A 26472-nucleotide genomic window follows, 5' to 3' on the forward strand; every position below is an offset into this window, starting at 1 on the left:
CACAGTACCAATTGTACACTGAGTGCTAATCTTCTGCCAGTACACCTGTTCCTGCTTAGTGCTATTTTCTTCTCCTTTTGTTTAAACAACCCAGAGGTATGTTATGTATTTTGTCCATTTAAGTAAGTTATATCCATCCTCAAATTAAATATTAAATAGCTTTAAAATTGATTTTTCCTTATCTTCTCAAGTTCTGCATAGCTGGAATAGTGGAGATAAGGCATTCTGTACTGTATTGTCCTATTTTTACCTGGAAGGTATCTGGCTGAAATGTCCGCCTCTCCCAGTGGCCAGTGATAGCTGTGTGCTGGCTTTTTTGGGGAAATGAGGCTGAAGGGAGCTACTGAAGGGGAGACTCCGGCTGCCTGAGGACTGCCTGGACCTCCATGGGGTCCCACAGGTGTGATATCTCCTGCATCCCTGCAGGACAGTGCACATATTTTTGGTGTCCTCACATCCTCCCAGGTGCCTGGGGGAAGTGCAATGTGCTGCTGAGGGTCTGGGCTGTGAGGAGGGAGAGAATTGCCTGGCTGCCTGACATAGAAGGTATCCATAAAAATTGACTAGTGTCACTCTCAGTTTCTGTTGAATGGACTGCTGAGAGGCCGACCAGACCTAGAAATCTTGCTTTGGAAGGGATGACAATTTGAGCTTCTATTCTCCTGTTGGGGCTGCTGCATTCTGCCTTTCTCAGCTCCCCAGGCTCCCTCCTCTCAGGTCTCACACCATCAGCCTTTGTGTGACTACAGTGCAGCAAGGAAACAGCTGTCCTGTGAGCTGGGTGTTTTGGCACCAATGTGCTGAACAATCTCTCTCACATTTCCATCACACGCTCAAAGCGGTGGTTCATATCTGGTGCCAAGTACATTGGATATTTATTAATTTGGTTTTTAGATGTTACTTTTTGCTCTGTCTTCATTTTTCCAAAAATTCAGGGGCTCATGTAGGCTTAGCATCAATAATTGCTGAGATGGCAGAAGAAACGACTCATACCAGAAGCCAGTTTAGCTGAGCAGCTCTCTCACATCCTCAGGGATAGACACCATGACTTAACTTAAATATTTTGTACATATTTTCACCCAGCTGTTTTATAAACACACACACACACATATACACTTTACCATATTAATGTAAGAGATGTGTTATTGCCATAGAAAGTTAAAGACATCACTCCTACCCTATGCCTAAGTGCATCTCAGGTGCCATGAGCCATCCGTCCACTTTGTTGCAATTCTTCATACCAGTCTTCCTCAGTCACACAAATCCCCTTACAGCTCAGTGCAAATCAGCCTATAATTTTTCACCTCTAGCTTGGCTGCTGAGATTGCATCACTGGAGATGTATATTACTGTTTTGGCTGCCAAAAAATGAATGTGGTCATTTTCTGTTCCCTCCACATGGGTTCTTATGTCACAGTGGGGCATCGCATGAAGCTAGAAATCAAAACTGGTTGAAGAACATGGGAATGGGAGACTCACAGCACTAACCCATCAGGCCCTGGCTGTTCTGCAGTCCTCAGGTAGAAGATGCTGTATGAGGTGCTGGATAGAAATTACTGTGATTATTTATTGCTCTCTGTGCGTTTTATTTTGGTTGCTTTGTAGACATCAGTAAAACTTGGCTGCTGTCTTTTCAGCATCACAGGTTGGGCTGCTGGGTTCTTCAGAAGACTACTTTGAAATATTAAGATTGTCTGCCCATTGGGTCTTCCTAAAAAGAAGTAAGAATATAAAATAATGAGAAGGAGGGGAGCATGGCAATGCTAGAGCAGTGATGTCCAGACCTCATATTATAAACAGGTTTTCATGCTCAAGAAACCTCCTTACTTCTGAAGGGAGAAGGGCTTAATCTGGAAAAAATTTCCAGGGCAACTCCTGGAGATATTTTAATTTTTTTGCTCTCAGTGTTCTTCTGGTGGGCTTGATGTGATATTTACATAATGTAATGAAAAGTGTTGAGAGAGAGAGAGATCTGATTTCTGTCTTGGCTGCCATAAAGAGGATCAGCCTCTAGATCTGTGTGTGTTTACAAGAGTCCCTAGCTGTCTGGTCTAGCTCTGTTATCTTATAAATGAAATCATTAGCACATATTTGTAATGGACCTGCTATACCTGGTGAAATTTTGGCTCTTGGTTCCTTTCTTTGTAACAGATTATGCACTAAACCACATGTGACAGATGGAAAACATGGTAGGAGGTGGTGAACTGAGTACATAAGAAAGGGAGATAGAGTAAGGTGTATTTTCATGGATTGAGCATTTTCGTACATAGCAGTGCTTGTATTAGCTGTGAACAGTTTGAATGATGAAATATTCAAGATTTGTTGGGGCTGTCTTTGTGGAACGGCTTGTTCCATCTGTACGCAGAAGGAACACTGGCTGCAGAGAACAGAACAACTGCAGGACTGCTGCAATACGGCATGCCTGAGGGAAAGATAGCCTGCCTGATACCACCATTCCTCCCTTAGGTATGGAGTCTCCTCAAATGTTGTGAAGTCCTCTTTTAATAGACAAAGCTTCCAGTATGGGTACTTTATCTAGATTATAAACATCTATCTGCTTCTAATCTTGCCTTTGCCTTTTAATTAGAGTCTTAATTGCTTCCTCTCTGAGGCCATTAGGGAGCTGACAGGCATTGCACAACTCAACTTATTCCTTTAGGGTCCTAATTCAAAGGCCACCAGAGACTGAGACCTAATCCACAGGTTTCGGAGAGCTCTGGATCAGGCTCAAAGTTGTATATTACACATTTGATACACATTGGTAGGGCTGTTTCTGGATTGGATTTCTGTCACTGATGGCTTTTGAATACTTGAACAGTATTTTATATCCCTTTGGAGGGTAAAGGAAGGCAGATGTAGCAAGATTAAGATTCATGTTTTGTGTCTTAAACCCTGCATCTTGACTAATTTAACAGGGTTTTAAAACCCTGTTGTAGTTATGTTCAAGCCCTGAGGGGAGAGTCTTAAAGAGGAGTTTGAGCACAGTTACAGAATAAGCTGTTCTGGAGCACAGACAGACAACTTTCATTCAACTGTTTCTAATTCATCTGTAAGTTGAAAAATGAGTACTGGATCTATTTTGAAAGATTTGTCTTTTGAAAGGACTTAGATCTTTGCCTCATTATTCTTTGCTACAGAAAGAAAAAAAAAAAGCAATTTAATTGTAAAATTGGAAAGGGGATCAGACCAGTTGTTTTTCCTCACGGGAACAGTTGGAGAAGACCAGCTCTGAAGGGTGGGCTTGTGCTCATTCTGCTCTAGCTGCTGTGATGTCTCCCTTGAGCTGATGTCAACCCCTCCCTCTTGGTGTTGGCTCCCCTTCCTGCTCTGCCCCACACATGGTGGAAGTGCTGCGAGTGACCACTTTGCTGCCATCTTGACACAGAACCGTAATGGTACTTAGAGCCTGTATTTTGAAAATGAATGCTTTGCAAAAATGTTCTGGAAAGGCTCGAGTTGCTGTAATAAGGGTGCACAACATGAGGCCAGATCAATCACTCGTAAAGCACCAAACTTGATAAGTCAGGTGCTGGTAAACTGCGAGGCAGTTGTGTTGTGAAGGCAGCTGCTGGCCTCTGTCTTCCCAAGAGAGCCTGCCCTTGACTCGTGGTAGGAGAAGGGCATTTTCTGCAGAGTGCAAAGCTAGACCTCATCCAGTTCACAGCTGCATAGATGTGGCTAGGGCCTTTGAAGCAGATTTTTGGCCAGACAAGGATCCTTGACTGACTCGAAACCTTTGGCTTTGGACTCTTCTACGCTTTTCACGGCATCTGTCATGGCCCTATTGGCAGTTAGAAACTCATTGCTGTGCTTATTTTCAAAGTAACTAATTTGTTGTCTTCTCACTGTAAGAAGAGACAAATGGGAAAAGAATCTGAAAATTATTAAAAGGGAAGGGGAGGTCTTCCCATCTTGGAGATCTAAGTGTAATCAATTAATACTTCTTACGCAAGGGTGAAAAAAATTGAACCTAATGGCCGGTTAAAAAAAGTGCCAGCACAATTTAATTGGACTAGCTGAGTCATAAATCTTTTTTGTTATGGTGGTGCCTGGCAGGCCTTCCATAGTCACATTGATTTTTCTCCTTTAGTGGTAAGCCCCTGTCTCTTCAGTTCGCATTAGTCTGCATCAGTCAGAAATACGGAATAAAAGTTGTCAACCCTGATGTGCCTTAGGGCTCTCCCCAAAGACAAATCTTAAACAACTTGACTCTGTTGCTAGATACAAGGCTACCAGTAGTGGTGATGATGTTGACGACGATGATGATGATAATAACAATAATGATAATTGAGCAATTGCTTCTAGCTGGATTTTGCATTGGCAGGTTGAATCGCACAAAGCCTGTCCAATGGAGACAGCAGCAGGCAATCACAGCTATGTGATCACAACATCTCAACCTCCCTCACTGTCTAGAGGGGCAGAAAGATGCAAAAGAGGGTGATTGTGGCCAAGGGAGTGGGACAAAATCCAGGGCAAGTAGGGAATGCTGTGAGTTAGTGCAATCTTTGGACTCTTTGCACTCTTTAAAGATGAGTTGGCCGATGGAGTGCAGCCTTACAAATTTAAGATTTCCTCTTCCATCAAACCTCCTGGAGCAAAGCTTGGCTGCACAGGCTGCCTGCCTGCCCATAGCAATGAACTCATGCTCCTGACCCAGTTCTGCCTTCCCTCTCTGAGGCATTACTGTCTCTAGTGGTTCAATGGTGGCCACAGAACAGCTTTCAAGTATATAAAACCCAATTTCTTAAATGGCAACATGGGAGAACAATGCAAGCTGTTAGCTGGACTATTCATTTTTCAAAGCAATTCAATTCTTCACAGCTATAAAATACTAGGAGGAGCTGGCTTTGAGTTTTATAAGCACAGACTAATTTAGGTTGGAAGGGATCTATGGAGTCATCTGGCCCTACCCACTGCACAAAGCACAGCCAAATAGCTTGAGTTTCTCAGGGTTTATGCAGTCAAGTTATGGATATCTCCAGGGATGGTGATTCCCCTATCCCCCTGGGCCCCTATTTCAGGGTCTTACCAGCTTTATGATTAAAAAAAAAAAAAAGTTTTTCCTAGCGTCTAATCAGAATTACCTGCATTGCAAATTGCACATGTTGCCTTTTGTCCTGTCACCCTGCCTCCGTCTTCTCTGTAATCTCCCATTAGGTAGGTTCACATAGCAATAAGATCCCCCTGCACTGTCTCTTCTTCAGGCTGAACCGTCCCAGCTCCCTCCTCCTCTCCTGTGCGTGTCTTGTGCTCCAGCTCCTGTCCATCTTGGTGGCCCTGCTGGACTTTCTCCAGTAAGCCCATGTCTGTCTTGTACTGGGGAGCCTTGAACTGGACACAGCACACAGGACGTGGCCTCACGAGTGGTAAATAGAGAGAAATAGTCACTTGCCTCAAGCTGCTGTGTACACTTTTACTAACACAGCCCAGGGTGCAGCTGGCCTTATTCGCCATAAGGACTTGTTTTGGTGTGTATCATTCACTTGTTTAATAGCTTGTGCTAAGAGATGTAGTTTAATGAATTGCTTAGGTCTGTGTTTACAGAGACTTTTACTCATTTTACTCCAATGAATGTAATGTGGGCAGCAATGTTCATTGTATGTGTGAACCTGAGCCCATTCATCTTCTTGGGAAGCCTGTACCTAAGGGCAGAGGTAGGCAGTGGTCCTTGCCAGTTTCCTTCCTCATCTTCTCTTTTGCCTCTTTTATTCTCACTGTCACTTTGGTGACATCAGGGACATGCCGGCCTCTTCCAACTCTGTTTAGTAACAGGCATGAATTCAATGACAAGTCCCTGGGGCTTTGGCTCCCCTATTAGCCTTAGCCAGTGCCATGAACTGTCCTGAAGCAGGTGTCTTGACTGCCCTTTGCCCTTCCCTTGCTGTGATAGTGGCCTGCATTTGTGCTGACGTAATTGTATGACATTGCCCTCCTCTAGTGCTTAGGGTGTGAGGTCAACTCCTGATCAGTTCTGGCTGGGGAAGCTATCTGTACAATTCAAGGCTTTGTAAAATTAAACTGCTGGGAGGAGCCTGGGAGCCTACAACTTGGTGTCCTTTGCAGGGCAGGAAATCCCCTAGAGTGTGTGTTACCTTTCCCACAGTTTATTTCTGAGAAGTCAGTGGAGCTGATCCAAATATTCCTTCTGAATTTGTTTTCTAAATAAAATGTTGTCATTCCTCAGAAATCTCAGACAGGTTTCTGATAACCACTGAAAATCTGCTTTTGTTGATTTCTTTCATTTTTGCTTTGTTTTCATGTTTTGAATGTTTCTTTAAATTGAGTCTCTTTATTTGGATAAGTTGTGAGAATGGAATAGCTCAACTTGAACAATCCTATATTTATTAAGATCCTATTTTTTAAACAAAAGCTTTGTTCCATTCCACAGAAATCCCAACAAATGAAAATTGTCAAAACCAGGAAGAACAGAAATCTTGGAAATTTTTGTCACTACTTTTTTTCTCTAATTCTCTTGGGAATGGCAGGAATGAAGGTGAGAGAGTGAGTGAGCAAGAGCACAAGGCCGATCACATGAGCCTTTCATATTTGTTGTCACAGTGGCTGCCTCATCATTCCCAGAAGATCCTCTCTCTTTCCATCTCTTCTGCCAATACAGCAGGTTTGGAGAAGTGAGGAGCGGAGTACAACCAGAAAAAATGAGATGTGGGTTGCTTGGCGTTTATACAGGCTGTTACAGGAGGAAATGTGTTTTGTTTTGTTTTTTTTTTTTTATCAAAATCAACTTCGTAATACTAAACTATAGATGTTCAGCATCACTTACTGGGACATTAGCATCTAACATAAAATGACTTGTTAAATTAATCTAACTTGTAAGCTGAGGGCATGCGGCATTGGATATGGCTATTTGGTAGTGCATTCTCACGCTGAAGCTCTGGATTGTCCTCCTCTGAAAAAAGCAGGCCAGCCTCCCTCCAGGTGTGCAGCACAGATTAATGCTGCTACAAATTGCAGGTGGGAGTTGTGAGAAATGTGTGGCTGCTCAGTATAAGCAATCCATGTGTGTCCTCTGCAATCCATGCCTATGCTGTTGCACTCGGGCTCAGACTCACCAGCGTGGTGTTAGTTTGCTTCTCTTCAGTGACACAAATGAGCAGCTCTCTGAATCCCCTTTGGCTACATGGATAAATTAGAGCTCAGCTGCTTTCTAGTGTCAGGGTGGTGAAAAACAGGCAGAGCACATCAGTGAGTCTGAACCTGTGTTTGATTTTCCTTGGTTGAGACCACCGAGACCACTGTAATTCTTTGTGATTTGTTTTTGCTGGAACCCCTTGAGGACTTTTGTGTAGTGGCCTCAGGAAACCCAGAAGCTATGCCATAATGGGAGTTTTTAGGGCTGGCAGCAGCTTTCTAGGATAGCAAGCATATACTTGTAAGTCTTCTCTGTCTTTTTCATCTACTTTATGTAGCCAGCGAGGTTAGCTGCTGTCCATAGCCTTGTTCGTTTTAATCTGTCAAACGTTGATTTTTGAATTTCTGGTTTACTTAACAGCTCTGCTTGCTTTTTCTTCAATCTTTTAGGTCACTTTTGACTTTACAGTTACTGCTCTGTTAATTTTGTGAAAACCTTCTGTTGAAGGTGAATAATCTATCTGCTTACATTCGTTAGAAACCAAAGTAAATATTTGTAACTTTAGAGAGGTCTTACTGTTATCAAGGAGTGTAATGTAACATGTTTATCCTTCATTACAGTTCAGTGAGACACAACTGGAGGAAACAATGTTAAACATCTGGAAGTAAATAAGCACCAAGGGAAGAAGTGAAAAGATCTTTTAGAAATATGGGCAAGAACAGAGCTTGCCAAAACTATTTCCCACTGTTTTGAACTGCAGGCTAGTTAAGTATGCTTCATATCTAGAGATCAAACACGAGCAGACAACGTAATCAACATGAAAGAATCAGTTCATTTTGGCAAAAGTTCCAGGGGTGAGATGCTGCCCTGACTCAAATCACTGTGTGCCTGGGATTTCATTGCAGGTGCTCAGCAGCCTTCACCTCCAGGTTAGTAACAACCTCGGATGACCAAAACCGGAAGTCTAAAATTAGAAATGATAGCTATATTTTTCCTTTTTCAAATCCGCTGTTTCAGTGCTGACCCTTCATTTACACCAAGACCAAATAAACAAACTGAGCATGTTCAGGTTAATAGCTGTTGTCTTTAAAAGTGCTCAGAAATGTAAAAGGCACTTCATTGTCCTCAAGCACTTCTCAGGAAGGCTCAGAAATCATGTCTCCACCTTGTAAGCAGGTGAAAAGTGTTCAGTGAGCTAATTCTGCCTGGGGGACCCTTTGACCTGGATAACACTGCTGTGCCCTTTGCAGAGAATCATCCCTCTGATTTTGTGAAGAGGAGCTCTTTGTGATGGAGCCTGTGTGGGCACAGGGGACAAAAGCACTGTTCAGTGAAGCTCAGCCTGTACTTTCTTGGTCCATCCAGTAATACACAGTCATTCCTCAGTGTCTGAGCTGGGTTTGGAGTCTGCAGTATCACCTTTGCAGGTGCCTCGCTTCTGTGCTAAAACTGCTGGAAAACACAATTGCTTGAAGCTACAGTGGAGGCAGTGGTGTTTAAGTGTCTGGCACTGCAGGGTTTTAGGGAGAGTCTGCCGGTGGTGGCCAGTGAGGTCTGGGCTGGTCAAGGAGGAGGGTACCAGCAGAGCTTCCCGCTGTGCCCTTCTGCCAGGGAAATAGCAGCAGGGCCAGTCTTAGAGCACAGCTTTGTGATCCTGTCATTCCTCTGGCCGTGAAGATCATGAGTGCTGCAAGTGTAAAGTGTGTAGGCTTACAAGTGAGAAGGAGTGGTCAGCAAAGACCATCTCTCTCTGCTTGCCACTGTGCTAGGAAAGGAGCAATGTTGACAATGGAGGTCTACAGGAGTGTGCAAAGAACTGGAAACTGCCCTTTTTTCTCTGTCCAGAGTGACCTAATACAGTTTGCAAGGACATGATGTGCAAAATGAAGCTCTTCTTCCGCAAGTTTGATTTGTGTTCAGACCAGAATTATTTAATAGTATCTAATTAGCTATAAGGAAGTGTTTTTTAATACAGAGGGGTCTCAAACCTGTTTTTTAGGAATCTTATTTTTTAACATATGAGTTACTGCCTGAATCTGAATATTATATCTGAACATTTACGATTGAGGGAGCAGCTGTAGTGGCGAAGAGCTGAGCAACTAATTGGTGAGAAAGGTATGAAAGATGGACAATAGGCTATTATCAAACACGCGGCAATATGTTGGTATAGTACCGCACTATTTGGAGAATGAAGCCATTAAACAAAATGTGTAATCTCTTTTCCCTGCCTTCCCTGAAAGTGATATAGACTCTCTCACCAAAATTTTGGTTGAAATACTCATCAGTATGAGTATGTCTTTTCTCATGAACTTTGCTCTCTGACTTCTTGTCATTTTGCATATTGTTTTGACTATTGTGAAATTGTGATTGCCTCATTTAAGCCTTATAGTCTCCTTCAACAGATAGACTAATCTTTTTCTACCTGTAAGGAAAGCTTCCTGAAAGAAACATCACAACAAAAAGAGTGCCTTTCTTTGCCAGTATTCAGAACTCCAGCTCATGACTGCCATTACTCGTGTTAACATCCCTAATTTTCTGTGTTAGAATTAATAACAAGGAAATGTTTTGTTAGAATTAACAAAATGAAAATGTGAGCGAGAAACATAAGTGAAAGGGATTGCTGGCAAGCACGAGGGAAATGGGGATATATGGGAAGGTGAACCTAGATGTATAAGTCTAGCACCTAGCATCAAGAGATGTTAAAACTCTTAAAACAGAAAGAAAGAAAAACTAAAGACTGGAGAGCCATTGTATTCTGACCATTCCTGAAATGATGATGATCCAGCTTACAGCAGAAGCCATTCATTCTTAACCCTGCTTAAACTGTGTTTCAGTCAATGTACATTGGTTACATCCCAGAGCACAACAATCAAATCTACTTTCACCAGTTGCCTTGCAGAAACACTTGGGTGTGAGAAATCCTGATTCCTTTCTTCCTTTCATCTACATCCCCTTAAGAAGCAATTTGAGAGCATAAACATCTCTTCTTTGAAGATCAGTAAAAAATTCTAGTGAAAAACTGTAACCCGAGCAAGGCTTATTTGGAGAGAGAGCAAAGTCTGCTGAGATGTTTTGAAAGGTTGGAACTGTTAACATGCATATCAAAGGGAGATATTTGCTAGGATTGGGCAAGGATAAGGGTAACTATGGCAATTCATCAGGGAGAAATAAAAAAGACAATAAATCAGTCTGTCAAAGGGGCTGTAGTGAAGAGTGGGAACAGCTTTATACAATGTTTGTCTAGTCGATAGCATCATTTACTATATAAATAACCATCTATGTGAACTTTTTATTGCTTTCCACATGCATTTTCCACAGCTGGCAAGAGTGTTTACGTATCTATAAACCATTCTGCAAATACTGCTCTCAAGCTGCCAGTGTGTCAGAATTATAAATGCACCCTATTACAAGTTTATTGTAAAATTATCCATATGAGCCTAAAGTTATCCGTCTAGCTTTGTTGCTTATTTTTTGACAGTTATAAATGTGTATATCATTTTCTTTCCTCAGTACTGTTTCAATTTTCATGTTTTTATTTTTAGGCAGAGGGAATTGCCAGAGTGTCATCTAGTGCACCCTACTGGCCAGATACAACTTCGAGTTTGAGGGTCTTGTGGGCTTAAGGAGGATGTAATACTTCATATTCCTTTCCTGTGTTAGATAGTGCTGTTTTCTGTAAATTAATGCAGGTTTAGAAGAGGGATTTGAACCAGGCTGCTTATGATTCAGGAACCGCATTACCAACAAGGCTATGGGCTGTTCAGGATACTCCTCTTTCTCTCTCCCCTTTTTTGGTAAATCCCTCTCTCTGAGTTTCTTAGTTTCTTTCTCTCGGTTTCTCTAGCTATTGTAACATACCTCACTTTCCCACTTCAACTCCCCAAATTTAAAAGACTTTCCTTTTCTTGGTCTTGGTTTATTTCCTGTATCAGAATTATACATTTAGAAGTCTTGTTTAATTTTTTTAAAATGACTAGTTTGCTTATGATGATAAGGCCTCCCTTAAAAATAGATTTCACTAGGTGAAAAAAGCTTAAAAATTTCAAGCCTATTGTTAGGAAGAAGCTATTAAATTATCATAAAAAATTCTTAATTTTAGATTTTTTAAAAATTTAAAACAAATAAGTAAGTTCTTCAAATCCAACCTTTTGTGCCTGCTGTTTAGGGGAGACAGGATTCAGGATCTTTGAGCCTAAGTTTTTTTGTTGGTCCAAGGAGAAAAAATAATTTTCTCAAATTCCATTACTATAAATGTATGCACTCTAACAAATGTCTTAATTGGTCTTTAAAAAAATCTCTTAAGTGGTCTCCAGAAAATAATATGTAAGCAGTGGTAGCACTTTAATATAGACCAACTATTTTGAACGGCAAATATCAAATGCTGCTGAACTGAGATCAGCGTCTTAGTCATATTCTTTCCAGTTAGTTCATTTGCATTTAATGTTACAGCTCTCCCATAAGGAGTGGAGGGATGCCAGAATCCTGCTTTTTAGGGCTGTGTAAGTGTGGGACCAGAGCCTTTGCTGGTATGGGGCTGTTCTGTCAACGCCACAGCTGTAGTCTGACATTAAAAGAAGCATAAGGGCCTCAGAAACAGCTGCCTTATTAAAGGTGGATGTTACTTCAGTTTTTGCAGAGTTAGTATCGATCCTTGCATTGCACTGGCACTTCTACCTGCTGTTAGCATAGTGGGAAATAGACCTGGGGCTGCGAAAGGTGGATATAGCAGATGCGTCCTTCAGACATGGTGATGCTTGGTTGGACTTTTGCTCCCCGATCCTGAAGGCTCGTCAGTTGCTTCATGGCAGCCTAGTGTACTTCACACCATCATTGGGTTTTTTGGACACTTGAGAGATGTGCATCAGTATCAGGAAAACCACAGGAGTAAATCTTTGCAAGCATGTTATTCTTTGAACCCAAAGTGATTTTTTTTGAATGTCATTGTAAATAAATAAAGAAAATTGCATATTGGAAGGATCCATAAGAAACATTTTAAAAACCAATCTTATTTTGAGTTTGTGCTGATGCTGGATGAAGTAGTCAAACTGACTTCACATCTTGTTGAAAGAGCCTCATTGAAGATTCTGCCCTCAAAGTAATCTTCATGGTAGAATGAATGTGAATAGTCAAGGTGTAATGATACATCAGCTGATATTTTGGTGTCTGCCTTGGTAAAGACATACCTACTTCTTTTTGCATCTCAGAAAGATGGTGATGCTTCCAAGGGAAATTAGGGGGTCCTTGATTTGATCTTTCTGCTGAATTTTCATTTGGTTAATTTTCAATTTCATTTAATAAGATGCATTATTCTTCATTTCCTTTCCTAACATGCAATGCAGAGTTCACATGACACTACATAAACAGTTGTGTTTCATACTAGAGGTAGACATGTTTTTGGAGCCCTTAAGGTGGACAGTGTTATATATGTATAAAATTATATCACCTGATCAGTAAAACTTTAAACAGAATAATACCAATAATTAATAAAAGGAATGAAAATTTTTATACTTAACATTTTCCACTGTGTTACTTCTCATTAAAGGGATAAATATTGTCAGAGTGGGGAAGCTCTGAAAATAGAGAAAGGATTATTTTCACTGGTCAAACTTGGGAGTGGCTTTTCTGATGAATAACAAGCTAATGATCTCAATCTGGTTTTGACCCATGAGCAATGATACTGAATGATGATACTGCTATAGCTGAGATCTCAGTTTCTTAGCTTCAGCTTTAATGTTTTTATATCCCATGACTTTGACCAATGTTGGCTGGTATGATGGGTTGTGTGTTGCTTGCTCTCCAGGGCTGGGGATCAACTTATAAGCAACTTCTTTTGCTGCTCTCACTCTGCATTGAGTGTAAGAAGGAAAAGTGAATATATGATGGCCTAAATTTGCTTTTAGTGTTTGCCAGGATGTAACTGGAAAATATTTGTAAATTAAAAAGAGAAAATGTCTAGTTTTGGTAGAAAGTTCACCCGATTGCACCTTCAAAAAAAAAAATAACCCAATATACGTGGGCAAAGCACAGAACAAGTGGCTACTTCCACACAAGCATGTTTTAGAAATTGTGCTGATAATTACAACATTAATCTTTCTGATGCCATAGTTAAGCTGCATTATTCAATGCCCTCCCCTCATATCTCATACACCTGCGTGCTAGAGAACTGACCCAAAAAGAACAAAAGGGAGCAGCTTAAAATGGTAAATGTAGCTACCTATCAAGTGCCAGGGTAACATCTTAATCCTGGATAGCTTCAGTGAGTTTTCAAATCACTGCATCCAGTTTCTTTGTTAATATGGACCCTTCTAGCATTTTAACTTGGAATTTGCCAGTCTGAGCAGTCTGAGAAGTAGTCCCCTCTGGTGAAAGCTGGTAATGGCTGAGTGTAAGCTGTGGTCAGTATCAGAGCAGCAAAGGAGAGCCCAGAGAGCCGTGTGAGCGTGCAGGGGTGAAGATGAGGTAAGAGAGGGAGGGTTAAACTATGAAGAGTGATGAGGCTTAAGACAACAAAGCTACATTTCATGCACTGCAGAAGTATACTGTCTTCTGATTTTGTAGGTATTTTCGGTGAGATGGTTTTTATACTTCTACTACTTGCTAATCATTTTTCTGCAAAACACAGTGTTCAGTAAACCTGAAAATATCCAGCACTCTTTGGGATGTCGAGTTCATTTAGTTACAATTCAGAAATTTCAAAATGGTTTCAGCTAACAAAGAGCAATTTCCTCATCGTCTCAACCTGAAGGTGATGCAGATGTTTGAAACCTCTGTGCCTACTGCATGTATCAGAAACACTAAACATACCATCTTGATTTTCTTCAGTACCACCTACTTCCTGGAAAATTTGGAAGCCTTGCATTTACCACTTCAAATTCCCTGCCAAGTTCCTTTCAATTTTTTTTTTTTTGCTCCATTTTTGTCTCACACGTTTATTATATGATGACAAATGCAGTTTTCTTCTGACACCACATAATAGATGTGTGAAACACACACACATGTTCTAGTAAGAGACTGCTCTTTATTTCCTGGCTCCAGTTGCAAAACATGAATCAGGGTTAGAGAGGTTGTGCCTCTGTCAGGGATGTGTAATCCACATCCTCAAACTTTCCTAGCTTTTGCTACAGTAGTTGGGGAAAAATGGCAAATCTGGTTCTTCTATTTCTATGCTCAGTGTTTCCTCTTCAGCAAGCACATCTTTTCTTCATTTTATAAACACCATGCCCTTGTATTGTATTTACTCTCTTCAGAGATTGATGCTTTCATTAACAGGATAAAAAAATCCCTCCAACTCCTAAAACAAGTATACCAGCACTCTGACTGCGGGAGGTACAGCAGTTTTAGAGAAAGCATCCTCCTACTATTCTGGCTTTAATGCAGAGAAGAAACATTACTAGCCCATTTGCTGTGAATTCCAAGCACTATTCTCTCCGTGTCAAGTTGTCCTGGTTTCAGCTGGGATAGAGTTAATTTTCCTCCTAGTAGCTGGTATAGTGCTGTGCTTTGGATTTAGCATGAGAATAATGTGATAACACACTGATATTTTAGTGGTTGCTAAGTAGTGCTTACACTAAGTCAAGGACTTTTCAGCTTCCCATGCTCTGCTGGCAAGGAGGTTCACAGGAAGCTGGGAGGGAACATAGCCAGGACAGCTGACCCAAACTGGCCAAAGGGCTATTCCATACCATATGATGTCATGCACAGTATATAAGCTGGGGGGAGTTGGCTGGGGAGGGGCAGCAGTTTCTGCTCGGGGGCTGGCTGTGTGTAAGTTGGCAGGTAGTGAGTGGTTGCATCACTTGTTTTTCCTGGGTTTTGTTTCTCTTTCTCTTTTTGTTTTCCTTTTCATTATTATTACTATTGTTATTGTTATAATATTTTATTTTATTTCAATCATTAAACTCTTCTTATCTCAACCCATGAGTTTTCTTTCTTTTGCCCTTCTGACTCTCTCCCCCATCCCACTGGGGTGGGGGGAGGGTGAGCGAGTGGCTGTGTTGTGCTTGGTGGCCAGCTGGGGTTAAACCATGACACAAGTGATATCTGATGTTCTGATGTATAATTGTAGGTAATGACCAAACAGCCTCTCAACAAGACTCTGGTGACATAACATGCCGTATTTATAGATACCAGCTTTAAGTGTCTGTACATTTCTGCAGTGTGTAGGGGGCCTCAGTGAAATACAAAGTCAGACAGATCTTTTGTGAACTAAAGTGGAACAAGCCCCACGTTACAAGTTAAAACAAAAACAAGAAAACAAGTAAGCAAAAAGAGAAAACTGAACACATTATCACTTCCTACTGGATCCAAACAGGATAGGAATTTCATGTGTGAGGCAGATATTCTGCGGTTACCCATGTGTGACTGGAAGCAGCAGGAGCTATGGCGCTTCCATGTTAATCATAAACAGAATTTTGTATTGAATTTTTTTTCTAAATAATTTTATCCCACAAGATCCTACTGGTTGAGTTGCTCCTGCAATAGAATGACAAATAACTGGGTGACATGCTGTGAAAAATTTAGAAAATGAGAAATGCTATCCCATTTTCCAAACAGAGCAGAAACAACACTAATTCCATTAGGCAAGATGGAACAGACAATTAAACTGGGCATGCTTTTAATTTTGAAGCTAACCAGATAACTGATGCCTTTTTCAAATGTAGTAACTATTGAAGTGATTCCTTTAATGTGAAGCAAACCCACTGATTTTCCTTTCTAAAATTAAAGCATTTACCTTATACAAAGTATAAGAAATGTTACCTGTTGCCTCCACCATTCCTTCTAGGATTACAACAATTTCTAGCTCCTCTTTGGGCAACTGGGCTTTGGAAATCTCCCAGAAAGGACTCTGCTGGTTAATTTCATGGCTGATGATCAGTGGTGAAACCAAAAAGAGACGATCATCCCCTGTGTAATAACCTACGTTGATATCTGTCTGGTTGAGTGGTATAAATTCCCCCTCCTTTGTCTGTTTGGATTTGATCAACTTGGCTCGTATTGATGCCTCTACAATGTGTGAATTCCTAAGGTCTCCTACTCGGAACATCAGACACAGCTTTCCATCCCGCATGGAAATAACTGCGTTTGTAGAAAAAACCAAGGTTTCTGCCCTCTTCTTGGGTTGGGATATTTTCACAAACATGCAGCCAACCATGAAAGCGTTGACGATAGAACCTAAAACAGACTGCACTAAAAGCAGAATAATTCCCTCGGGACACTTGTCCGTGATGACCCGGTAACCATACCCAATGGTGGTTTCTGTCTCGATTGAGAATAAAAAGGCTGAGACAAACCCATTGAGGTTGCTGACGCATGGGGTCCACGTGCTGTCCCCTATATGATCCATATCTCCTCGCATGTAGGCAATTAGCCACCAGATCATTCCAAAGAAGAGCCAGGTCACAGTGTAAACCATGACAAAAATCAACAGGTTGAACCTCCACTTGAGATCGACTAAGGTAGTGAAGATGTCAGTCAAGTAACGGTAAGTCTCTCTGACATTCCCATGGTGGACGTTGCATTTCCCATCTTTCCTAACATACCTCTGGATTTTTCTCTTGGCACATTCTTTGTTTATATTTTTTGGCAGATCCTCTCTAGCTTGTTTGGGCAACTTTGGCTGGTGAATAGTGACAGGGCTCTCTATGTCCTGCTCCATTGAGTCTTCTTCCAGTACGTTAGCTGCCATTAAAAACAAACAAACAAGAAAAAGGCAGGCATTATTTTTCTTATTATTTCTCTAAGTCAACACACAACTTCTTCCTGTATTACTGGCATGAAATAGCTATTAATCAGTACAATTATCATCCTTGTTCTTTGCTCACCTATTAGACACACAACACAAAAGTCAAATGATGCCAAGCATCCTCAATTTATTGCTAAATAGAAATACTTTGAAGGAAAACTCTCTTTCTCATTTCCTATCTATCAGGTCATCCTATCTACACCCATAAATTCTGCAAGATGTATTCAAGCAGATCTTTCTTCCCCCCACCCGCCTTTGCAGTTTAATAAATGAGGTTTCTTCTGCACCAAGAAAGATCTTCTGGGAGATAGCAGATATAAATGAGGAAATGGATTCGCTTGGGGGTTTCAGTCAACAAGATGAACAGAGAAAATGAGCAATTGTTGAGCTTTTTTTTCTATCAATTGCATTGCTATGGGGAAAGTATTAAATAAGTATAAAAAGTTTAAAAAAAATAACATTTTTTAGAAAGAACGAATCCTGCTCTTGTTGAAGGGAAGGCAGGCTTTAGTGTAATATATACCAAGAGCAGTTCAAGCACATTTCCGTAGAAAATCAATGCCTCACTGATACTGAGACAGGGAATTGTGTGTCCATCTCCAAGTAACATAAAACATACAGTACTTCAGAACATGATTTCATTTTAATTCAGTATGCCTGTGGCCTTTAATTCAAGTGTGCCTTTTCCTCTAACTGTATGGGGCTACACAGCGTTCCCCTGTAAGTATCTTACAAGAAATTAAAACCCACAAATGACAGTAACTGCCTTTTTTTGTTTGTTTTTTTTTTGCTTCCCAGCCTTTTGAGATAAATAGCTTCATTATGTTTATGTGCAAGAAAGAAGAGTTTACTGAGGAGGAGAGTGGTTTAATCGAATGGATTTTGCATGAAGCTGAGGACCTGGTGAGGTCTCGGGTAACTGTTGTCTTTTTACTGAAACACTTTTGCACTCTGGGGCTTGTTCCTTCAGGAATCTCAGCTCTTGAACTCCTAATTTTCTCCCTTCTGGCTAACTGCTGTCATTCTGCTGCCAGGCTGTGAAGGGAAAAGGCTTCTGCTGGCTCCGCCTAGATGCTTGGCTCTGAATATAGTAGCACTGATGTGATGTACCATTGGTTTGCGGAGATGCTCTTCCTGAACAGTCAGGGTGTTGACCTGCATGTTGTTGCACTCTGTTATGGCCACATTAATGTGCTGTGGTAACTGCTGTGCAGGCTCAGACGAGGGCTGCCCAGTCCTGCTGTGGGTGGTGAACTTCAAGCAGATAGCTGGGAGCAAGCAGCTTGGGTTAGGAAGCACTTCGTTTCCCTGAGCTCCGGTTGCCTCTGAGTACCTCTTGCCTGGAGGGGAAATGGAGGCATAAACCCATCAAAGATCCTACTTGACTCAGCAGGCCTGTCTCTGGTACCCCACGGGCTTGGGTGTCTCCACCTGGCAGTGCCCTAGGCAGTAGACACAAACCCTTTGATGCGGAGGAGCTACCAGGGAAGCCTAGGCTCTTGCCCAGAGAGAGGGTTGCCCAGGGGGCTGCTCTTGGTGGGTCAGTATGGCTCAAAGAGCATTTTAGTCTTGCACTCTTGGAAACACGTGCTACATAACAGATTATCTGTGGAGGCTCACAGCACCTGTAGCTTGAAAAAGATATGCAGACTCATCCCTGTGGAGAAAGATCACAGACCCTTGTAAAGTTTTAGGGGTGACTAAAGTACCCAGGAAAAAAAAAAAGTGGTTGGAGGCTGGTTGTCTCTTGTTCTGGCTGGCCCCACTGCCAGCCAAGCCTCTGTTCAGCCCCATAGCCTTTTCTGTGTTAAAAGAAAGGCTCGAAGGCCAACAGTAACATGGAAACCTGATAGCAGTTCTGTGTTTAAAGACTGTGCGTTCCATCCTGTGTCACTTTTTCAGTTTGCTGCTGTGTCTAAAGAGAACATGATTCAGGCTGATAGTAGCGACAGCACTGGGAGTTGTGTCACAAGGCAGTCAGTTCTGAATTAACTTACTCCAGTTGGTGACAGTGTGCCTACTTGCATTATCATTAATGCTATGTAATGTATGACGAAATAAACACAATAAAAAGGCATTGCAGGAATTTTGTGAGGCAGACTTAAGCCAAAACCAGAAAATTTGAAGTTAAGGCTTCACACTTTACGCTTAACTCTCTATTGTGCCTAAGGAAATTTCAGTCCACAGGAGCTATCACATCACTGCAGTAATAGACCCCTCAAATATTTATGAACAGCCTATGAAGGCTCTGGCTTTTGAGGCTTTAATGCAATGTATGTTAGACTAGTAATGCTGGTTTAATGTGGTTCATTATCTTTAAGGCATTATGAATATTTTGCTTTCCCCTCCCAGTTAGAGCCTGGCATGAACACAGAGACAGGTGTCCCCCGTTGCCTTTGAGAACGTACCTTACTTCTGACCTTGCTATTAAAGGCAACCGTGTCCTAGACCTCCCAGGCTGAGCATCTCTTGCCAGAAACAGCAAAGCATATTAAAAACCATAACAGGGCTGGGAGGGGACACAGGTGCTGATTTTATTAGTGGCATCAGGAGAAATCTGAAGGGACGTCCCTATCCAGGGATGCCTACCAGTCATACACTGCACCCATCTAGCCTGCTTTGCATATGGTGTTTATTTTCTATACAAGTACTTGCTAGCAATGAAGAACCTTTTATTCATACAACGAATTTTAGTGATGCTTTCAAAACTCTTTGTGTTGATTAAGCCCTTGTGTACCATAACCAGCTTTTCCTGTCTTTTACAGTACATGAGCTGACCCACAAAGAGAGGTAAGGGCCACGTTTTCCCAAGCGGCCATAGGTTTTGTAGCAGGAGCAAGAAGCCGCTGTGCTCCCCAGCACATGGTGGTGGGCTGTCACTGCCACTGTAAGTGGGCTTCAGAGATCTGCCCCTTCCAACAGGGGAGAATTTTTCTTAACCTTGAGAAGTCGCACCAGAGCAGACTCCCAACTGGATATGTAAGAGGGCAGCTTTGGACTACCAAACCCAGTGACTGCAATTAATTTGTCTCTCTCAGTATAGCATCTCGCTAACACTCTTGCAGACATTTTAATCTCCCCAGGGGCACCTGGCTATTTTGTAATCTCTTCAGGCGCTTTCCAGTGCTGTCATTTCTCAACTCTCAGGCAGTCTCTGAGAGGAAAAATTAAGGTCACGTTTTTAGTCTTTTTCTCTTTATGCAAGATGCCCTTTTACTCTTTCCCTCACCCAAGTTCTCCTACTGTGAGACCCAACAAATACCTGTATGGGGAGGTTTCTAGATGAGAATCACAGCTCATTACCCACTCCTGGTCTGAGTTCTCCCTCCAGAGTGAACCTTGGGAGCAGCAATTCCTGAAATAAGTGATCCAAGGATTGTGCATCTGTGTGTTTCCATGGAAATGCTTGATGAATAAGTTTTAAACACATGGCAGGATCTCTGTTCACCACTAAGGCTGCGGAACAGCTACATATTGTCAGTGCCTTTGCCACAAAACACTTTGACTAATTATATTTTCACTTGATATCAACCCAATTAGCTTATGCTGTTTATTTCATTTATTTTTCCTTTTGGTTATATAATGGCTGTCATGGTTCCAGGAACAGAGGAGTGAATAGCAGCTATCTCACTTGAGGGCTATTTTTACTCTCTCCACTTTTCTTCATGACAAAAATATATACATATTATTAATCTGCACTGCAAAAAAAAATATGTACTACTTCTGAATGCTTCACCCTCTCCCAGTAAACATTATGTTTGTTTGGACACAACGGCCAGGTAGCAATACCGTGCCAATTTAGGCCAATTTAGAGTATTCTGTTCAAAATATTTGTTTCAGTGAGTCCCTTAGGCAAATGGATGCAACATGTATGAGATTTCAGTGACTTGTTTCATTTTCCAGCAAATGACAAGGAGTTCTTCTAAATAAGTCCCTGAATAGTTCACTTGTGTTTCATCATAGCAGTATGTACTGGCTATGGCTATATTAGTAAATTAAATGTGCCCAGGCCTATTCTTTAATGTGGAGGCTAAATGGAGTGGTACAGCCCACACTTGTATTATTGAACTCCCGTTGGTTTCAAAGCAGGGTAGTCTCATACAATCTGCTTATTAGGAATAGTCTGTGTGCCATGCTAACACCTGAAATATAGCCAGGAATTGTATGTACTCAGTTCCACACTGGTCAAAACCACGCCAGGGGCTTTTCTAGGAATTTTACCATAAAAAGAATTGGGTGCCAGTGCTCAGGAACATTTTATTTTCTAGTAAAGTGTTGGTGTCCTGGTCTTGTCTATTCCAGAACAGCATTGGAAAGGCACAATCCAGTGTTTCCAAGCACATGTTTTTATTTAGAGTCTGTCTAATAACATGAATCCAGTGTCAACAACAAACTATGAGCTATACAGGAGATGGTCTCACGCCCTTCATGGCTGTGGATGTAACTTATTACTATAAACACTAAGCAATCATTTTATCATTAGCAATGGGATTTTTTTGTACTTCGCTAGTGCTTCAGAGATCTTGTCATGGTACTGTACAAATACAGAGCAAAAGGAGGTATGCAAAGGGCATACTTGTCTAATTTAAATACTTGTAGCCTATTTTGATCACATACTATCTTAGAGTTGTAGGATGACCTGCAAAATAATTAGGAGTTTCAACAGAGAATAATACAAATTATAACTGACCTTTATGTAACAGAAACTGATATAGAGAGTCTAGCAAACGTTTCGCTGTAATTTAGTAGGCTAGTTTTATCTCTTGTAACAGTTGTGAATGGTTTGTATGCAAATTTATTGAAAATTCACTATTTTAAAAAAATAATTTATAATCTATAAATTGTTCTCATGGGCTTTATTGCACGTATACAAAAGTCGAGCAGACACTGTTTTGACTGTGATTTCTGTCTGCATGCAGGTCATTCCCCACTTTCCTAATAGGATGAGGGCAACTTGTAAGTTAAGCAGGTGTTTGCATTTGTAAGGTCCAAGCTTGCCTTTTATGAACATTTTTCATATTCACCTCTCATTTGCTGTGATCGTAAACCTCCCTGACACTGAACTAATCGGTGGAATATTTGGCAGTACCAGGTAGCTATATCTGTTCCCCGCTGCCTCTGTGAAGTTGTTAGGCTTTGACATCAGGAGAAGGCAGCGTAGCATTGCACACATGCACACTGCAATGTTCAATATCCTGCCCTAAGACTGGGTTCTTCTGTTTCTTTTCTTGCCTGTGATGCAAGGAGAAGTCAGAGAGAGGAAGCAGACGGGGAGCTTTTGAAATGCGTTGCCTGATCTCTGCCTGGTTTTAGTCACTGTTTCAGAGTTTTGTAAAATCTCAGGTCTGATGAGCACTGAGGGCACAGGAACAGATATTCTCAGAATAGAGGGGGATTTGCCTGTTTGATGAACTCAGCCCGTATCACTCTCAGTGAGACCAGGTAATCCGTACAGTGAGACACTGTGTGTTACCACTAGATACGAGGAGAAAGAGTCTTGTTTACAGAAAAAAATGGAGCTTTTTATGATCCACTAACAATTGTAAGCAGTCATTATCACAAAATGCAGATTTTCTTCTGAAAAAGAAAGGAATTATGATCTGGTCCTGCGCTGTTGAAATCAATGCAAGATTGTCTATTCACTCGGCTGGGAACATTGTCTAGTCCTTCTTTTGAAATGTTCAATAAACACTGACTTGGCAAATTTCTTCAAGAACCAAATTACTTATTTGCACCCATAGAATCATAAATATAATTTCAGAGAGAGCATGCATGTGATTTAAATTTATTTCAGCAGCAGTTTTCACTAGAAAAGAAATGCAAATTGAAGTATATTTATGATTAGAAAAGAGGCTGTAAGGGTGATACCTTGTTTTTTCACACTACCTGCTTCACCATTGCCTTCTAATCCAACTTGATAAAAAAAATGTTCTACTATTTTCATTTCTTTTAAACCTGTGCAGCTGCAAAAAATCAGCCTGAGTAATGCTTTGCCTCTATGCAGTGCAAACATTTCCATTCATTTCTGGTTCTTGGCCCTTTTATTATGGAGGATGGAAAATGAAGCTGATACATGAATTTGAAAAAAACACGACTCCATTTTTGGTAGTCATTTGACCTTGTAGTTTTCATCTCGGATTCTAACCAATTTTATTACAGAATGTACCGCTAAAGGCTCCGGAATGCTGTTTTTACATCAGCTTTGCTAAATGTAACTTCACTTGACGCACAGGGAAGCTAAACAGCCTTGGCTTTGTTATGTATATGGGGCAGTGTAAAAAGGCTACACATTTTCAACCTGCAAAGATGTGTGCAGACAGTTGATTATCAACGTCTTCTGCCTTTCATTAGGCTGGGGATTCCATATTGGATTATGAAATTGTTTACTACCTGAGGTCTGAGTGCTTGGAGTCACTGTTAATTCAGAGCCATCTCTAGTGCAAATGCCTGGCATCAAAAATACATTTCTGGAATAAGAAAAGTTTGCTGTTACATATCCCTGCTCCTGTCTGATTAGTCTAGTTATACATGATTTTTACCAGACTTTTGGCTTCCAGAAAATCTTGAGCTAGAGGTTTAGAGGAGGTAAGGCTTTTCCTGAAAGCTTGTGAATCTACACAAATTAACATATTGTTTTTGATGTCAGCTTACATGCTGGCCATTGACCCCCTTATGTATGTGGTGATGGGGACCAATGTCCAGATGCAAAGATGTTTTCACCTTAAACAGGTAATAAATAGGAAAGTCTGAGAATGACAAACCTGTAAAGCTACAAAAGGGAGACAAATAGGTATCCCATCTAATTTCAGAGAATGTTGAACAATGGAGACTAAGCTCAACATGATGGGGGGAGCAGTGGTTACTCTGAAAATCATGGCCTACCAATGGAAGACTAGACAATGGAGGACTACCAGAAAGGCAGAATGAAGACTCCCGGTCACGATAAGTGTGCAAGGATGGCACTAAAATCAGAGAAAGGATGTTTGCTCATAGCAATGTACAAAGAAGTCAGAGAGGTACTCTATCTCTTTTGAAAAAAATCAGACCTCTGTCTCCTTTGCTATAGTGTTCCTGTCCTATTCACAACCAATGCAGAAAACAGCCTCCTCAGAAGCAGTGTTTCTTCTGAGAAGGTGAGAAAGATAGAAAGGATGCATTTTTTGCACTTGGAAGATGCATACTGTTGTCACTGCTGCTGCAAGCAGTGGAGCAAGGTCAGCAGCAGAGACAGCCCAGGTGTCCCACCCTGAGTCATGCCACCTGGCAACATCAGACCTTGGCTCATGTCTAGTATTTCCGTGTGGCAAAACTACCGACAACCGCTGTAGTAGGGATAATAGGGATCATTAATGATTCACAGTGCTGACAGGCCTTAATAGCTGCAAATACTGGCCACATGCTTTCTTTCTGATGCCTCTGCATCAGATGTTTGTCTCCCTGAGTTGCTGTAACATGTCATTGTCTGACATGGCCCCTGAGAGATTTCTTTTTGCAGTTACTCAACTCCAGCTATTTCTGCCAGTTACTATCACGTGTACTAATGCCAAAATTTTTACTTGTCAGTTGCACTATTTCTTCCAAGATTTACTAAGAACTCAACTTTTCATCTCTGTGGGGTGTACCAGGAAAAGAAGAAAGTATGAAAGAAGTATACTGACATGAGTGTTAATCAGTTTTAAACTGTTTGTGTTTACATGCTCTAACTGCTAGAAATAAAAAAAGAAACAGATTTAAAACCTGCTTAAAATCATAGAATATTTTGGGTCTGAAGGGTCCTCTAAAGGTCTCTTGACCAACCCCCTGCTCAACACAGGACCAACTTCAAAGTTAGTTTACATTGCTCAGGGCCAAGGATGGGAATTTCCACAGCCTCTCTGGGCCCTGTCCTAGTGCTGCACCTCTCACATTAGGGATTTTTTTTTTCTTTATATCCTATTGGAATTTCCCTTACTGCAGCTTGTGCCCATTGCTCCTTGTTTTTCCCTGTGCACCTCTGAGAAGAGTATGACTTCATCTTCTCTGCATCTTCTCTTTTGCTTCTGAGCTGTTGATTTACAGCTCAGCCTTCCAGGGAAGTTGTGTGAGGGCTGGTTAAATCCTGGTTTCTCCAGATATTTTCCTTACTGATTACATGGAAAAAGAGTTTTGTCAAGTTTTGTGAGAAGAGATTGGGAGAATCAGTTCCTCCTTCTCATGATATTTTCCCATTAAAATTTTCCCAACTGAAAACTCTAGAAACAAAAATTAGCTGATCAGCTGAACATTTCGTATAGATAATTCTGACTCATTTAATTCTGCACCTGTAATGTCACTGATATCAGGGGAGCGCTCCTGGTTGTTTCTGGAAGCTGAAGTGTAAACAGGAGCTTGGCTGGCCTGGCCATTGCTGATTATCTGTACTGCTAAATGTTAGCAAGCTACCCATCTTGGCTTTGGCCCATGCCAAATAGTGCTCTGAGGCAATACTTGGGAATGGTTTATGAGACAGTATGTGCCAGGGACTGCTCCCATTAGACAGCATGGATGAGATTGCATCAGGTTTGGCTTCTTTCAGTCTCATCTGCCAACACTGTCCCAGCAGGCTTTGCTCCCTCAGACATCTCCACAGGCCTTCATGCCACCTCTTCGTCAGGCAACATATAACCTTGGTCTGCAACAAAGACCTCATGTTATTTCAGATAATTTGGAGTGGAAAAAAATCACTGTCAATATACTAATTATGCCTTAAACCCAAGAGACGTGAAGTCCACACAAGACTCAGGGCCAAGTGTTCTGCAGCATGGCATGGACATCCTGTACCATTTGTTCTCAAGGTTGCAGAACAATTCCTGGTCTGGTTTTGTTTAGTATTGTAGATTAGTCAGATTGGTGATGGGCCTGGTTCATATTCCAGTATGTGGAAATTTTAGAAATCAAGGCAGGCAGCTATTGCCCTTGTCAAAGTCTATATGTCCGGTTACGTCACTAAAGAGGAGAGAAACAGACCCTCACAGAAGGAGTTGATACCACCAGTTTTCCCACTTTCATGTTAGCAGGAGAAGCCAGACCTTCTCTCTCTCTGCTGTTTTCTATCCCAACTTTATTCCTGTCCTTTTTTCCTCCCCTTCCTGAAGTCAGGATGGCTTTACTTGAATCTTCCTCCTTGGGATAGCCAAATAGAATTTTTGACTGCAGTGTTGAACAACCTTGAGACAGCTTTGTGCTTGAATATTCATAGAGCTCCTTGGGCAGGTGTTGGAACCATCTTGACTGCTGCACAGACATACTCTGACAGCTTGCTTTGCTTTGATCAATGAACTATCATAAATATAAGGCATAGAAAGAATGGAGAAGAATATTTTTGTCAGAAAGAAAGGACTTGATTCAATCAATATGCTGTACCAGTCGACTGAAGCCAATAACTTCTGCAATGAAGTAAGCCTGCAGACCAAGCATAAGAACTTCTAGTACTTTCCTACAGAAATGGGCAGAAGTTGCTATATATTGATACAGATCTTGGACCTGATCAACTTAGGAGTAGGGGATCTGAGATGATTTTGAGAGTGTTTACTTTTTGTCTGCAAAACATCACCTACACCAAGTAAACTTTCCTTAGGTCAAGACAATTGTTGACTGGGGAAACCACCTGGCATTGGTGCTCT

The 26472-nt window shown here is 41.3% G+C and overlaps 1 protein-coding gene across 2 annotated transcripts in view; it reads right to left on the minus strand.

Moving 5' to 3' along the window:
• The window catches only part of KCNJ6 (potassium inwardly rectifying channel subfamily J member 6), a 50423-nt gene extending 24318 nt beyond the window's left edge, over positions 1-26105 (minus strand). Inside the window, exons 1-2 of one of the 2 annotated variants that reach the window (XM_009477970.2) lie at positions 26090-26105; positions 15847-16767 (exon numbers count right to left, since the gene is read on the minus strand). In XM_009477970.2, the coding sequence (XP_009476245.1) occupies positions 15847-16744 (898 nt within the window). In that variant the 5' untranslated portion in view covers positions 16745-16767; positions 26090-26105. Of the gene's footprint in view, positions 1-15846; positions 16775-26089 lie in introns of those variants that run through there. The other variant, XM_009477969.2, reaches the window with a different exon arrangement.
• Positions 26106-26472: the final 367 nt, after the last annotated feature.

The sequence above is a fragment of the Pelecanus crispus genome, chromosome 1 (assembly GCF_030463565.1).
Source record: "Pelecanus crispus isolate bPelCri1 chromosome 1, bPelCri1.pri, whole genome shotgun sequence".
In the NCBI taxonomy this organism is placed as follows: Eukaryota; Metazoa; Chordata; class Aves; order Pelecaniformes; family Pelecanidae; genus Pelecanus; species Pelecanus crispus.